This window comes from Meriones unguiculatus, chromosome 1, assembly GCF_030254825.1.
Source record: "Meriones unguiculatus strain TT.TT164.6M chromosome 1, Bangor_MerUng_6.1, whole genome shotgun sequence".
Classification (NCBI taxonomy): domain Eukaryota; kingdom Metazoa; phylum Chordata; class Mammalia; order Rodentia; family Muridae; genus Meriones; species Meriones unguiculatus.
This window is the reverse complement of record NC_083349.1, coordinates 60761867-60778376: the sequence shown is the minus strand read 5'-3', so window position 1 is coordinate 60778376 and position 16510 is coordinate 60761867. Positions and strand designations below refer to the sequence as shown.

The 16510-nt window shown below is 48.7% G+C and overlaps 1 protein-coding gene and 1 long non-coding RNA gene across 8 annotated transcripts in view; one reads left to right on the top strand and one right to left on the bottom strand.

The window, feature by feature from the left end:
- Positions 1-992: 992 nt before the first annotated feature.
- Mfsd13a (major facilitator superfamily domain containing 13A) overlaps positions 993-16510 on the bottom strand; it is a 36192-nt gene continuing 20674 nt past the window's right edge. For 5 of the 7 annotated variants that reach the window (XM_060390615.1, XM_060390616.1, XM_060390617.1 and 2 more), the window contains 8 exons: positions 8921-9166; positions 8502-8584; positions 7556-8008; positions 7329-7472; positions 6422-6518; positions 4362-4600; positions 4094-4287; positions 993-1876 (listed from right to left, as the gene is read on the bottom strand). In XM_060390615.1, coding sequence (XP_060246598.1) covers positions 1614-1876; positions 4094-4287; positions 4362-4600; positions 6422-6518; positions 7329-7472; positions 7556-8008; positions 8502-8584; positions 8921-9088 — 1641 coding nt within the window. In that variant the 5' untranslated portion in view covers positions 9089-9166 and the 3' untranslated portion in view covers positions 993-1613. The remainder of the gene's footprint in view (positions 1877-4093; positions 4288-4361; positions 4601-6421; positions 6519-7328; positions 7473-7555; positions 8009-8501; positions 8585-8920; positions 9167-16510) is intronic. The other 2 variants (XM_021650337.2, XM_021650321.2) reach the window with 1 other exon arrangement.
- Positions 1409-5658, top strand: LOC132656297 (uncharacterized). The gene is made up of 3 exons (XR_009594125.1): positions 1409-1545; positions 3913-4232; positions 4690-5658. It is a non-coding gene; the product is annotated as an uncharacterized LOC132656297 (long non-coding RNA).

Here is a 16510-nt window from a genome sequence, read left to right as displayed (position 1 = left end):
TCCAGGACAGCCAAAAAAAAAAAAAAACTTTTAAAAAAGTAAGGGTGCTGGGCCTAGTGGCACACACTTCTAATCCCAGCACTCAAGCAGGTCTCTTTAAGTTTGAGGCCAGCCTGACCTACAGAGTGAGTTCCAGAACCACAGCTACAGAGAAACCCTGTCTCAGAAACAAAAAACTCCTGTGTCTAAAAGGAAATTGCCAGATACCTAATAAGTGCCTACTCTTCCTCAATAACTGTAAAGTATGGGTGGTTTATGATCCATTTCAGAAAGACTTCCAAGACCACAATATAATAATTTGAGAGCCACTGCTCATTGGCTGTGCCATGTGCCCTCCAACTGGATTGCCTGCACAGACCCTCAGAAACATGATCCTAGAGCAGAAGGTCAGGATCCATCTGCCCACAGGACACAACTAATAATATCTGAAGACTTGCTTGGTGGTCACAGCTACAGAGTGGGGAAGCTATGGACAGCTGGTAAGTGAAGGTCCAGGTTGCTGCTAAGCCCTATGTGACAACGATGAGGGCGGGTCACCCTCCCAGGCTTCCACCACATAAAAGATCATACCACCGTTGAGACCTCTTCATTCGGAAGCTCCTCGGGTGGCTTCTGGGCTGAGCCCCTAGCCTAACAGGCTCCTTTTTGACAGTTGTGCCCAACAGTGGCATATGGGCAGTACTCTGAGGTAACTGGCTCCAGGCCCGATCACCCAGCAGTCTGCTAGACTGACTTGGTAGCACTGTCAGTTTTTTTGATGCTTGCCTTTTTTCTAGGCTAGCTTCGAGCCTGAAGCAATCCTGCCCCAGCCTTCCAAATACTGAGAGCATGGGCACGAATCACTAGGCCCAGCTTACAATTTGCATTTTTGTTCTATTATCTCTAGGAAGATGATATTTTGGAGTACTTTTCCTGTTTCCCAGCCCTCAACAACCCTGCCTGGCTGCCCCCTCCCCCCCCCCAACACACAGACACAGACACAGGGCACAGACTTGACTAGGAATGACTGGCTTTACTGGATCAGGAATGAGTTGAGCCTCAAGGGTTTTGAGGCCTGTTGGGCTCTGGGGAGCCCTACAGCAGAAAGGGGACACCATTGCCAGCACAGGTGAAGCAGAACAAACTGCCAGAAGGAGGGGCAAATGGCACTTTGAATGAGCTGCGCCTGAGTGGGCAGAAGGTGCAGTCACGGCCCAGAAGCCCACTGCGTAGACAGCCCCAGCTGCAGGTGCCCGCGTGCAGGTGATCCAGGTGCGGGCTCCAGGGCACATGGCCCAGCCGATGGGCTGCGGCTGTCAAGTTACTTTCTGGTGGTTCTGGAAGCCTTTCTGAAATGGATCCTTGTGCACCACACTGAGCCCTACCCTTTCTGATCCTCATTTTTTTTTCCTGCCCCACAGAAGTTGCAGGTCCCTGAGCACGTATAGCTCAGCCCTTGGCCGAGCTGAGGCAGATGGCTGATGAAGGGCAGGCCTCAGTGATGCTCCCGGTTCCGCCCCAGAGGCGCCCCCATGCCATCTGTTCTTTGGGCTGCACGCAGAGAAGGTGAGGAAGCAGGATGCTGGCTGGCACGAGAGGCTACTGCTGGAGCCAGGACAGCCTCGCCGCACCTCTCACACCACCTTAATGTCCAGCGTGTGGATCTGGGCCAGGTTCTGTCGCTGGGCCTTGACCATACGCAGGCGTCTCCCGTGCAGTGTGAACCGGGACCAGGTGAAGAGCTGCAGCAGTGCGCAGGTGATGGGCACCAGCACCAGCAGGTAGAAGCAACCCTGGCGGAGTGTCGGCGCCTGCGCCGGCGCTGGCGCGGGCGGCTCTGGCCATGGCCGGACACTCCCCACAGACGTCACTGGGGGCTGCTGAAAAAGGTCGTGACCTAGGACGAGCAGGCAGAACGTGCATGGTCAGCCCATTGTCCCCCGACAGTCTGCAGAACAGCACCTCAAACATTACACACAAGTGTCCTAAACCACAACTTTTAAAACGGGGCTGGAGAGACGGCTCAGTGATTAAGAGCACTGGCTGCTCTTCCAAAGAACCAGGGTTCAATTCCCAGCTCCCACAAGGCAGTTCACAACTGTTTGTAACTCCAATTCTAAGGGATTTGAAATCCTCACACCAATGCACATGAAATAAAAAATAAATTAGTTTTAAAAAAAGTTTTAAAATAGGCGAGGCATGGTGGCACCGCCTTTAATTCCAGGTAGGCGGGTGAGTTTGAGGCCAGCCTGGTCTACAGATTCTGAGTTTCAGGACAGCCAGTGCTGTTATACAAAGAGACCCTGTCTCAAAAGAAAAAAAAAATTTTTTTTTAAACAGTGTCACTGTTGGCTGGCCTCAATCTTGCAGACTCCTTCCTAGCCTTAACAAGTAGCTGGGATTATAGGCATATGCCACAACCCCTAACTACAAATCTATCATCTATATTTTATTATTATTATTATTAAATTTATTTATTTATTTTTTTTGAGACAGGGTCTCTAGTTATCTAGGCTGTCCTGGAACTTGCCACATAGACCAGATTGGCTTCAAACTTAGACTTCACTTCCTGCCTTTGCCTCCCAAGTGCTGATATTAAAAGCATGAGCCACCATGCCTGGCTTTTTTTTTTTTTTTTATGTCAGGGTATCTAGCCCAGACCTCCTCCTGCTTCTACTTCCTGAGTGCTGCTATACAGGTGGATCACCACAGATAGTTTAGGTGGTTCTAGGGTCAAACTCGGGGCTTCGAGCTCCTCCAGCTGAGCTACACCCCAGCACTATCTTGTCTCCCGAGACTGTCTCATGCGCCCTAGGTTGTTCTTGGAGTCAATGTATAGTAACCCTAACCTCCCCACCGTCCTGCCTCCACCTCCTAAATGCTAGGATTCCAGGTATATACCATCTTGCCCAGCTCCTACCATATCCCTTTTTGGGTTTGTTTGGTTTGCTTTTGAGACAAGGTTTCTCTATGCTGGCCTGGAACTCACTATGCTGGCCTTGAACCCATTTCTCACATTATTTACTTCTCTTTCTCGCCCTTCTTTCTAGAATTTATTTATTTATTATGTATACAGAGTTCTGCCTGCATGTAACACCTGCACGACAGAATAGGAAACCAGATCTCATTATAGATGGTTGTGAGCCACCATGTGGTTGCTGGGAGTTGAACTCAGGACCTTTGGAAAAGCAGTCAGTGCTCTTAACCTCTGAGCCAGATCTTCAGCCCCCCCCCCTCTGTTTTAAGATTTACTTATTATATATTCTGTGTTCTGCTTACATGTATGCTGCACACCAGAAGAGGGCACCAGATCTCATTATAGATGGTTGTGAGCCACCATGTGGTTGCTGGGAATTGAACTCAGGACCTCAGGAAGAGCAGTCAGTGCTCTTAACCTCTGAGCCATCTCTCCAGCCCCCACATTCTTCCCTTCTCATGAGAGATGCTGCCATCTCACCTCAGTTCCCCAAAGCATCCCACCTGTCCCTCTCTAGTCCAAGCTTCAATAGCCTCACAAGCTCCTTAACAACTGAGAGCTACTGCCCACTATGATCTGGGCGCACGCATCAGGGCAGCAGAGCGGATTTCTTCCAAACGTCAACCAGACCACAGCACTTCCCAGCCTCCAACTTTCCACACAGCTTCCCTGAGCCCTGAAAATCCAGCCCCTATGCCATCCCGTCCACCCCTCTCCCTGTCTAGAGTTTTGTTGTTGTTTTTTTTTTTCCAAGATGGGGATTCTCTGTGTTGCCCTAGCTGTCCTGGAACTCGCTCTGTAGATCAGGCTGGCCTTGAACTCAGAGATCTGCCTGCCTCTGGCTCTTGAATGGTGGGATTAAAAGCATGTGCCACCACCAGCCAGCCTGTCTAGAATCTAAGCCCCACAACAGCTAAAATTTCCCATCTTACCATTGTTGCCTCCTTTACACACAGGGCCCGGCCTATAGAGAGGTCTATGCTGACCTGTTGAATGACTCAATGAACTTGGGAAGAAACGGAGGGATGGGCCAACATGGGCTCTCGTCCCGAGGCAGCGCAGGCCGAGGCGCAGCTGTCTGCCTCCTCAGGAGACCCGGAGCTGGTAGCCAAGTAGGCCGTGCTCCACGACACTCACCTGTATAGAAGCAGAGAAGCCAGGTGCCCAGCAGTGGGGCAAAGGTCTGGCCAGGCTTGGTCACCAGGGCAACCATACCAAAGAGAAGCGCCGAGGCTGCCTGTTTGCGATGGTTCAGCACCAGGTCCTCATCCACCAGGTCAGTGACCACCAGGGTCAGCAGCTTACAGGTGCCCTCAGTGAAGACACGGTTGCTGCCCGTGGAGAGAGGAGCAAGAGTGAAGGGGGTGGACACAGAGGTGCTAGGGCAAGGGTAGGCAGGGCATACCTGGCAATGAAGAAGCAAAGCAGGCCAGGGTGGTCTGGGCCAGCCAACAGCATGAGGAGGCTAAGGCTCAGCTTGAGCAGGAAGAGGCCCCGCACCACTGCATAGACACCCCAGCGCCGGCACAGGGGCAGGAAGTAGAGGTTGTTGAGATGAGGAGCAACATAGGAGATGCCTAGGGAGGGAAGAGGGCCCACTTCTTCAGGAGCAATGCCAGTCTCAACAGTGGTTGGCAGCCGCCACTGTAATAATCAGTTGCCATTTGCATTAGCTGTATACCAACAAAGCCTTGCAGTTTTCACCCTTTATTATATTTTCATTCTTGCTTCAGGTGTACGAATGTTTTGACTGCATGTACATCTGTGTAGAGGCCAAAAGGGCACTGGAGCCCGTGGAACTGGAGTGACAAACAGCTGTGAACCACCATGTATGTAAATGGAGAGCAAACCTGTGCCCTCCGGAAGAGCAGCCAGTGCTCCTAACTGCTGAGCCGTTCTCTCCAGCCTGCTTTTCACATGCCCTTCAAGGCAAGTATTGTAGTCCCTTGGTGTTCATAGGAGTTGAGCCCAGCACCTTTATAAAACGGCTGTATCTGTATAGGATCTATATACATATGCCCATATACTATTATTGTGTTTTAGTTTTTAAATTTTGTGTCAGTAGCTCTAGATGGCCTTGAACTCTTGATCCTCCTGCTTTGTCTCCTGAGTGTTGGGATTACAGCCCTAACTACCATACCAAGCTTTATTTTATATTTTTACTTTATTTATTCTTGAGACAGGGTCTCTCTGTGTAGCCCTGGCTGTACTAGAACTCTCCATGTAGATCAGGCTGGCCTCAGGCTTATAAAGATCTACCTGCCTCTGCCTCTAAAGCACAGGATTAAAGGGGTGTGTCATTACACTTAGCCTATTTTGTTTTTGTTTTGAGACAGGATCTTACTATGTAGGCCTGGCTGGCATCAAACTCACAGAAATCAGTCTGTCTTTTCCTCCTGGGTGCTGGGATTAAAGGCCTACACTGCCATGCTCAACCTCTTTTTATTTAAAAAAATTTTTGACACAAGTTTTTATACATGCAAGGCTAGCCTCAAACTTGCTGTGTAGCTTAGGCTGACCTTGAACTTCTGATTCTAACTGTACCTCCCAAGTTCATGCTAAGATTGAAAGCATACACCACCACACCCGGCTCATCACACCCTATTTATCAGGTGCTGGAGAATCCAGCCTGGCAGAGCGTCCTATAGGTTCTACCAACTGAGCTACATCCCCAAACCTCTCTTTAAATTGTCGCTTTTTTTCCTGCCTTTAATTTTTTTTATTGTCGTTAACATTTATTTTTATTAATTTATTTTAGATCCAGGATGGCATCAAACTGTCATCAATCCTGCCTCTACTTCTATGCTGCTGAGATTACAGGTGTATGCCATCAAGTCAGGCATAAGTGACATCTTGATTATTTATAACATTCAGTACATCACAGACATTATACAAATGTCTATGTAAATGATACTGCTATACTGTATCATTTAAGAGGCAATGACAGGAAAGCAAGAAAAAGGCTTTAGGGTCAGTGAGATGGCTCAGCAGGTAATAGGCTTGCTGCCTGGCAGGCTGAGTTTGATCCCTGAGTCCCACATGGAGGAGGAGAGAAGCAATTCCTGAAAAATGTCCTCTGCCCTCCAGATGAGCACCATGGCTTGTCTGCATCCAAACTCTCAACATACAAACAGTAAATAAAAAAACATAAAAGTCAAAAGACAGGCTAGGCATGGTAGCACAGCCTTTAATCCCAGCACTCTGGGAGGCAGAAGCAAGTGGATCTCTGAGTTTGAGGCCAGCCTGGTCTACAAAGTGAGTCCAGGAGAGCCAGGGCTACACAGAGAAACCCTGTCTCAAAACACACACACACACAAAAACCCAGAGTGGCTCAGAAAGATAAAAACCCACAGCTGCGGCACTGTGTCACATTGCCTCTGGGTGTCGCTCTCACTCCAAGGACTGAAGTGAGGACGCTAACCTCCATCCAGGGCTTGCAAGCTGCTGGCCCCAGGCACTACTTACCCAGCAGGAAGGAGCCGGTGGAGAGCGAGATGTGCTCTGACAGCAAGTGCTCCAGGAAGAGGGGGAAGAAGTTGCTGTTGAAGTGGCAGTGAAACACCTGCAGGACGAATGATGGGCAGTTCCCAGAGTCAGGGTCCAGCAGGGGAGCAGCAGCCCTGGCCCTCGGAGCAAGAGGGAGCACTGGCCTCTGTCCCATGCCACCAAACATGGAACATGCCTCAACAAACCTAAACATTCCTTGTGGCCTACGGAATTCTACTGAAAGTTTGAAGATGTGGTAAAATAGCAAACAGAATAATTTTTAAGTTTTTATGGCATAAAAATGATTCATTTCAAAGTCTGGCTAACATCTATGTTTTAGATGTGGCGCTTGATTTCAAAAAGGTTGTTACAGGGGCTGGAGAGACAGCTCAGTGGCTAAGAGCACTGGCTGCTCTTCCGGAGGACCCAGGACAATTCCCAGCAACCACACAGTGGCTCACAGAACTCTAGTTCTGGGGGACCCAACAGCCTCTTCTTGGCCTCCCTAGGCACCAAGCACACATGTGTGCAGGCAGACATGGAGGCAAAACACCCATACCCATGAAATCATAATTTTAAAGACAGATTCTTCCGTCTTCTTCCGGATAAAGACTGGCCTCGGAGGCTGAGACCCGCCTGAGCTCACACAGTGAGGGGCAGGGGCAGCTCAGGGATTACCTAACAATGTACAAGGCCCCGGGTTAGCACTTCTTGTACTATAGGGTTGGCGGACGACCACACACGGGAGCAAGGGCACAGAAAGTGCTAGAACCTAGGTCTCCCAACTTCCCAAGCTTAGTTCCACCATCCAACCTCAGGGAGGCGTCCTACCTTCCCAGATCTTGAAGAACCCTTGAGGGAGGGGTGAGGAAATGGCTCCCCATACCTGTACCAGATCCATGCCCACGAACCACAGGAAGTTTTGGTGGCGTGCCAGTTGCCGGAGGTACTGGCCCAAGGTGATGGTGCCTGCTTCCCCACCGCCCACCAGCAGCGCCTCTTCACACGCACTGTAGAGGGGAAGGGAAGACTGGTGGGGCAATGCCAGAGTGGGCCGGGGGACTGCGTGTTAAAATCGGGCTCTGAGCCTGGGGAGCCGACGCAATCACTCACCTGCCATCTATGAGCAGGGCCGAGCTACTCTTGGCCCTTCTGGTTGCCTCAATGCGCCACTTTAGCAATCGTGTGGCTCCCAGAAAGCCCAGCCCAGAGCCAGCAGCTAGTACCACACAAAAGGCACGGAAGGAGGAGAAGTCTTCCTTGTTCCAAAAGGCATAGGAGGCAAAGACAGACATGGAGCCAGCGGCACTGAAGAGGGAGCAGTAAAAGTTGAGGTGGGTGCGGTCATGGGCTGAGAGAGCCAGGTCAGCCAGCAAGGCATGATGGTGGAGGTCCACGAGCGTCAGGAAGCCATCATAGAGGCACAGGCACAGTAAGAACTGCAAGCCAGCAGGGGCCCAGGGCACCCAGAATGCCAGGAAGGACAGTGCCAGCAGCGGCCCGTGCCAGCCTAGCGCCCGCACCCGAGTCAGCACCACATCTCTGGAGGAGAGCCCGGCTCCTGACCTGTCAGGAGAAGAGGTGTTAGGAGGTAACCTTTCACCCTGAGCAGGGCTGGGTTCCCCTAGCTGGGCCCAGAAGACAGATGGAGGGGTTCACACCTAGATAAACCCCAAGTCTCTAGCCCCTGACGTGAGGCTTAACAGGCACAAGTTGCCCAGTGATAGGCTCTCTTCTCAGCCCCATCTAAAAGGGCTGCCTAAAGGGCTGATGATCAACAGGCTATGGGATACTGATTCTCAGGGTTGGGGGTAGCAATGGGCCCAAGCAGGGAAGGGTAACAGTGCAGTAGAAGAGGCAGGGTAAATGTATGGGCCAGAGCTGTGATAGCAACCCACGTCGCACTAGGGTCAACTCCTTCCTCCGCCTGGGCCATGCCCACACCACAACTGGCCTCGCTTCCTCTCCCCATTCCAAATATGAGCAGCAGTGGTCCGTCAGTTTGGGGAATATCAGGGCGGGACTAGGGCAGTGATTTTACCATCCCCAAGACACACACCATGGCTGGGAGCTGAGGAACTGGCGGTCACTGAGCCAGCCGAAGAGGGGGTCGTTGAAGCTGTTCCAGAGGAGAAATACAGTCTGCAAGAAGAGAGAGATGGGAAGGTGGGCTGCACAGGGCTCCCCGACTCTAGTCTATGCACCTGCCCCAAAGATGGCAGTAGCTTCCTGCCCGCAAGCTTTTGTTCATGTCCTGGCTGGTACACACATCAAAGCCGGGAGGATCTCTAAAGCAGTGACCAGGAGTGCTACTACAACTCCTGAAGAGTCCTTAAGACACCACCAGCTTTTTTTGGCTGAGTCTTGCTAAACAACACAGCCCGTGTCTAACACTGGGCCAGGACCCAGCACCTCTGTCTCCCTGGAAACCTGAGGCCCAGTCTCCCACCAGCACTAGCTGCCCCGTGCTCAGCCTACCTCTCCAACCCAGAAGGACACTTTGTTGATCTTATACACGGAGACAAAGGTGTCCACGTAGTACAGCAGGAACACATTATGCAGGATGGAGGTGAAGAGAGCCAAGGAGCCATACACCACGGCTGTGGGCAGGCCCAGCAGCCTGAGTTGGGGCCAGCCTAGCCTCATGGCTGGTGGTGGCCAAGCCTCAGCCCCAGGAGCGCTGAGGAGGGCTCACAGACATTGCCAGTCTGACCATTCTTGTCTCTAGGGAAGAAGAAGCCAGTGAGGAGCAAGGATCAGCATTAACTCTCTCTCTCAATCCAGCTCTCTGAGTCTGTTAACAAGCTGTAAGAGGAATACCTCATTCCAGGCTGCAGTCTGTAGCTCTATGGTTGCATGCTAGTCTAGTTCCTGCATTTAATCCCTGACACTGAAAAGAAAAATCTTTTTCTTAAACTCATTTCCTTTGGGAGAGAATTTGCACGTAAAACAAAGCTGGGGAATTACCAGTGAGGTATATCGGAAACAGCACAAGTTAGATGCCGTCACTCTGGAGTTGCTTCAGGAAACGGAGATGGCCCATGGGGAGAGAAGGCAGGCGTCCAAGGACTGTGCCAGGCTACCTTCTAGGGCTGGGTGCTCAGCATGCTGTGCAACAATAACGGTCTAGCTATAACCACGGCGGCCTTAGGCAGTGTGCTTCCAGGGCAGGCGGCATCGGTAAGGTTGACCTTCGGTTCTTTTTCTCAAAAGGGTCAAGGGGAATCATTATGTCAAAGAACAGAAGGGTTAAAAAAAAAATAAAACAACTCATAGAATATGCTCTATAAGCCAGGCATGATGGCACACACCTCTAACCCCAGCACTAGGAAGGTTGAGACAGAAAGACCACTAAATCAATGTCAGCCTGGGCTGCAGAGTTCAGGTCAGCCTTGGTTGCATGGTGAAACCCTACAGAGAGAGGACCAGTGTGTTCAATACATGATGTTGGTATGATTATTATCTTTACACAGTCCCCAGGAAACACTGTTATGGTCTTATAGAACAACTCCAAATTAAAAAACACTGAAAATCTTAGCCAATGTCATTTAGCAAAAGAGCAATAGACTTGAATCCAGCAAGAGATTTTATTCCCTGGTGTTTTATCAAATCATTTTTCCCTCTCTTGAATCCAGGTTTGTCTGATGCCTTTCTAATTGACCTCCAAAATCAAATTTCTGTACACTACTGGAGAAAGTGGGAAAATCAAGTGAGAAGCCTGGTCTAGAAAAAAAAACAAAATGTAAAAGCTGGAGAGATGGTTCAGAGGTTAAGAGCACTGGCTGTTCTTCCGAAGGTCCCGAGTTCAATTCTCAGCAACCACATGCTGGCTCATAACCAACTATAGTGAGATCTGGTGCCCTCTTCTGGTGCACAGGCAAAAGCAGGCAGAATGCTGTATAAATAATAAATAAATCTTAAGAAAAAAAAAAAAAAGAACAAAATGTGAGACTAGGCATGGTGGTGCATGCCTTTAGTCCAAGCACTTGGGAGGCAGAGACAGGTAGACCTCTATGAGCTCAAGCCCATAGTGTAGGTATAGAGCTGTGTGTGGCAGCAGCATGTATAAACAGCTGGACACAGTCCAAACAGGCAACCAAGGGGCTGTCCTGGCAAGCTTGATTCTCTCCAAAAAGGGCCACAGATGGGCAATGCTGGCCCTGGGGACACAGAGACTTAAGACAAACACTATATGAGAGTATATGGAGGCTGGGGTGTAATTCTGTGGTAGAGCACTAGTCTAGCATCTACAAGGCCCTAGGTTCTATCCCAGGCAAAGATGTGGGAGAGGAGAGCCTAGGAGTAAGACCCTACTAGGATTAAACATCCAAATTAAGACCTGAAACCAAATTAAGATTGACTCATGTTGGGGTTGGTCTGATGCTTGTATTTTGATGCTAATTACTGGCCTCAAGATCTAGTTACTGCCCTATCTTTGTTGTGTAAACCTGCCTAAGACATTATTCCTGGTTGGTTTAAAAAAAAAATTAAAAAAAAAAAAGGCCTGTACCTGGGCAGAGCAGAAGGAGGTGGTTAAGATGGCTAAGATTCCTGGGCTTTGGAGACAAGAGGATCATGGGAAGGAGAGAGACAGACAGGAAAATAGAAAAAAAAAAGGATGAAGCCACGATGGGTTTGCATGAAAGGAACCACATGGGACAGGAGGAAGGACTCTAAAAGTGGCATGGGAAGGAGCCCTGGAGATGAAGGATAAGCAAGTATTTATAAGATTATGGATGGAATGGTTAAGGTGGATGGTGAGGTTATTGAGATAGCATAGGTAAAAATATTTGCCCAGCTCAAGGTGTTATAAGGCAATTATAAAATCTAACAGGTGTCTGTGTCTTGATTGTGATAGAGGGTTAAATAATACTGCTGTGATAACCATAGTAATAATCATAATAAACATTATTTAGTCCAACACCATTTTACTTACAACAACAGAGTCATCCTGAAGTGGGCTGGCCGGCCCTTATTACAATAAAAACCAAGCTGGGCAGTGGTGGCACACACCTTTAATCCCAGCACTTGGGTTTTGAAGCCAGCCTGATCTATAGAGTGAGTTCCAGGACAACCAAGTCTACACAGACAAACCCTGTCTCAAAAAACATAAAAACATTCAAAGAAAGAAGAAAAAAACCTGAATATCAAGTGTGCTGGCTAGTTTTATGTCAACTTGACACAAGCTAGAGCTATCTGAAAGAAGAAAACCTCAGTTGAGAAAATGCCTCCCTAAAATCTGGCTATAGGGCATTTTCTTAATTAGTGACTGATGGGGGAGGGTGCAGGCCCTTGTGGGTAGGTGCATCCCTGGGCCAGTGGTCCTGAGTTCTATAAGAAAGCAGGCTGAGCAAGCCTTGGGGAGCAAGGCAGTAAGCAGTACCCCTGTACGGCCTCTGCATCAGTTCTTGTCTGGTTCCTGCGTTGTCCTGTCCTGACTTCCTTCAGTGACGGACTATGGATGTGGAGGCGTAAGCCAAATAAACCCTTCCCCCCACCCCCCAACTTGCTTTTGGCCATGGTGTTTTAACATAGCAATAGTTACCCAAAAATAATAGTAACAGTGATCCAAACTAAGATATCAAGAAAAGAGGGTCATGTGAAAATGGAGCCTGCCTTCATCTGTCTGCAGCTGCAGCCACAGGCCGAGGGAAAGGATCACCCTTGGATCTCCAAAAGATAGACAGAGAAGGCAGGATTCGTCCCTAGAGCCTCTAGCAAAAACCTGACCCTGCTCAGGCCTTCCATGTGGACTTTTACCCTCCAGTCTTGAGTGAAGGGATACACGGTTGCTTCAAGCCACCAGTTGTGTCACCTGTTATGGTAGCCTAATGACACTGAGTGGTCTGACCATTCTTCTCAAGGCTGCGTGCTTCAGAAGCTGCACACACTCCAGCACCACTCACATCCTGTCTGCCCTCTGCCCCAGTCCAACAGAAGGAGCACAGCCTCCAAGGGCTGTCCTTGCCCTAGGACCCAGCCTGCCTCCTCCACATGCCTGCAGGTCTGTTCAGCGTGGCCACTCCCAGCCCAGACTCCCTTTCTTCTGACAAGGCCTTTGTTCTTGCTGGTTCTTTCTGTTCCAGTCTGCATCTGCCATTCCTGTGAGTGAGCATGAAGCCCAGACTTCTCACATTCCATTGGGACTACTGTCGCAATCCTGCAATTCCAGATACTCAGGACGCTAAAGCACGAGGATTGAAAATTTATGGCCTGCCACACCATAAAGGCAATGCTTTTGATCCTAGCATTTTGAGAGACAGAGGCAGGAGGATCTCTGTAAGTTCCAGGCCAGCTTGGTCTACAGAGTGAGTTCCAGGACAGCCAAAACTACACAGAAAAATCCTGTCTCGAAAAAACAGAGAGAGAGAAAGAAAGAAGGAAGGAAGGAAAGAAGGAAGGAAGGAAGGAAGGAAGGAGAGAGAGAGAGAGAGAGAGAGAGAGAGAGAGAGAAAGAAAGAAAGAAAGAACGAACGAACGAACGAACGAAAGAAAGAAAGAAAGAAAGAAAGAAAGAAAGAAAAGAAAAAAGTTAGCAACTTGGGCAATTTAAGTGAGACCCTTTTTTTTTTAAGATTTTTAAAATTTATTATTTATGCTGCATTCTGCTTGCATGTACGCCTGTGCACCAGAAGAGGGTACCAGATCTCACCATAGATGGTTATGAGCCACCATATGGTTGCTTAGAATTGAAGTCAGGACCTTTGGAAGAACAGCCAGTGTTCTTAACCTCTGAGCCATCTCTCTAGCCTCTGAGACTCTGTCTTAAAGGGTAATTTCTAATTACTGCACTTGACTAGTCTAGGGGAAAAAATTAAAAATAAAAAGATAAATAAAGAGTAAAAAGAAGGGGCTGGAGAGATGGCTCAGAGGTTAAGAGCACTGTCTGTTCTTCCAGAGGTCCTGAGTTCAATTCCCAGCATCCACATGGTGGCTCACAACCATCTATACTGGAATCTGATGCCCTCTTCTGTCATGCAAATGATCTACAGATAGAGCACACTCATATGCAAAATAAATAAATAAATAAATATTAAAAAAAAAATAGAGTAAAAAGATTGGATGAGCTAGCCAGGCAGTGGTAGCACATACCTTTAATCTCAGCACTCGGGAGACAGATAAGTGAATCTCTGAGCTCAAGGCCAGCCTGGTCTACAGAGTCCCAGAACAGTCAGGGCTACACAGAGAAACCCTGTCTTGAAACAAACAAACAAACAAACAAACAAACAAAAAAACAATTTAAGGAGGAGGAGGAGGAGAAGAAGAAGAAAAAGAGAAGGCTGGAAGGGAAACCAGGATGGTGGTACATGCTTTCAGTTCCAAAAGACACATGAAGAGCTCTACGAGCTCGAGGCCAGCATTGTCTACATAGTAAGACTGTCTTAACACACACACTCTCATACACATACATATATATACATACATACATACAGAGAGAGAGAGAGAGCACAGAAAATGTAGTTAGGACCTTCTGGACCACAAAACAGAATGTCACCTCCATTGCTATCCACAGCTCAGGTCACTGTCACTGTGGTGGTTTGAAAATGAATGGTGCCTATAGATTCATATATATGAATGCCCAGTCACCAGGCTGTAGAAGAGTTTGAAAGGATTAAAAGGATTAGGAGGTGTGGCCTTGTTGGAGGAAGTGTATCACTGGGGGCCTTGGCTTTAAGGTTTCAAAAGCCCATGTCAGGCCTCTGCTCTCTCTCTCTAGCTGAGGACCAGGATGTAGCTCTCAGCTACTGCTCCCCACCCATGATGATAATGGACTAACCCTTTGAAACTGTAAGCCTCCAGTTAAATGCTGCTGCTTCTTTTTCTTCTTCTTCTTCTGGTTTTTGAGACAAGGTTTCTCTCATAGTCCTGGCTGTCCTGGCCTCCCACAATAGACCAGGCTGGCTCTGCCTGCCTCTGCCTCCCGTGTGCTGGAATTAAAGATGTGTGCCACCACACCCAGCTAAAGGCTTTCTTTTATGATCAAGGTTGTCTTGATCATGGTGTCTCTTCACAGCAATAAAACAATAACCTCAGCACTTTCAGAGCTCCTCTGTTAAAACCATAGTCTTTGGCAGAGCCACTCCTGCAAACTGACCCTTGTCAGTGCATAGAAGTCAGAGAAGGTGAACCTTCCTCCTCCATGAGTTAGCTTCCCAAACCCATGCTGAGGCGAGTGTAGACCTCGGAGGGTGATGAGACAGAAAGGGCACACAGTTTTTGCCATGAGAAGGGGAAGGACTTAAATCACAACTACTTCCCACAGGTGACCTTGACCTTTCACTCTGAGCCTGAAAGATGCCGAAATAAGAGCTGTCTGAAAAAAAAAAAAAAAAAAAAAACACAGCCAGCATTAAACTAACACTGAGAAAACCCAGGCTGCCATGCAAGGCACATGGCAGATGCTCAAAAACTAGCTTTTCCTTTCCTAACACACATCTCACCATGTAGCCCGGAACTCATAAAAATCTGCCTGCCTCTACTCCCAAGGTGAGCGTTTTCTTAAAGAAGACTGGGTCAGAGCTGGTGGAATATCCTAGGACCCAGACCCAGTCAGAGAGGAAGCCTGCAAATGAGAACACTCAAGAAGACCTCCAGAAAGAAAGCCCCATCACAGACCTCAGGTGGAAGCAGGTGAGCCGGCCCGGGAGAGGCCGGAGGAGGGTGTGGCGATTTCTCCTCAGATTCTCCATCAGCAAACAGCCCTCCTCCTCTGGTCTTCCTACCCTCAACCCACTGCGCAAGAGCACGGAGGCTTGCCTCCGAATAGCTGGGAGCCCACATTGCCCTAGTTGCATAAGCTCCATAGCCCGGAACCTGTAACCTGCAACCAAGCTCCCCACTTCCTCACATACCTCACCTTGCAGAAGAGCTGGAGGTCTGCCCTGGGAATAGCTTAGCTGGTGGCGTTGGGCCAGCTACTTCCTTTCTCTGGGCCTGTGGAATGTTAATACTAACTCTCTCAAAGTGGAGCTCAAATGCAAAAGGAACATAGCATAGGGCAAACAGAAGACGCCCCATAAACAATAGCTCTGACTGGGTTTTGTAACCTTTAAAAATCCCCTGGGAGTTGGGGATATTGCCTACAGTATGAAAGCACTTGCTGTGCAAGCCCCAAGACCTGTGGTGGATCCACAGAACCCGTAGAAAAACGGAAGACGAGGGGCTGGAGGGATGGCTCAGTGGTTAGGAGCATTATTCTTGCATAGGGCCCGTGTTTAGCTCCCAGCACCCACCTGGCGGCTCACAGCTATCTGTAACTCCAGGCCCAGGGGCTCCACTGCCTCCTTAGGGCCTCCATGAGCTCCTGCACACAGATGATACACATCCGTACACCTGGGTAACACACATGCAAATTAAGATTAATAAATCTTAAAAAAAAAAAAAAAAGTTCAAGGGCCAGGCATTCAGTAGACAATTCAGGCAGATCTCTGTGAGTTCAAAGCCAGCCTAGTCTACAAAGTAAGCTCCAGACCAGCCAGCCAGCACTACATAGTGAGACCTTATCTTAAAAAAGAAAAGTTTGGTTTTTTTTTAAGAGTGGAAGGCAAGGACCAACACCTGAGGTTGTCCCCGGACTTCTACACACTGTCACTCAGGCACATATATTCTTAAATGCAAACATGTACACACATGTGTATACACACGCACATCTTATATACAAAAAAGATACATTTTCTTTAAAAATCAGTTAGGAACCTCTCTGATAAATATGTAACTAAGGCCTTTGTTTGTTTGTTTGTTTGTTTGTTTGAGGTAGGATTTCCTTTGTTGGCCTGAAACTCTGTAGGTAGACCAGGCTGGCCCCAAACTTGTGGCAATCCTCCTGCCTCAGCCTCCCCAGTGCTGGAATTTCAGGTGTATGTACCACTCCCAGCTAAGCTGTCATTGCAGTATTCAATATGGATGCCCTGCCTGCAGCGTCCCTGCCTTTCCCATGTGTCATCCTCCAAATTCTTTTTTAAATGCCACCTCCACGCTTTGATTCATATGGTACTTTCCATCCCCAAAAAAACAAAACCCAAAGCGCCTGGACGTGACTGCGCGCTGGCTCTCAGGCATCTAGGACAG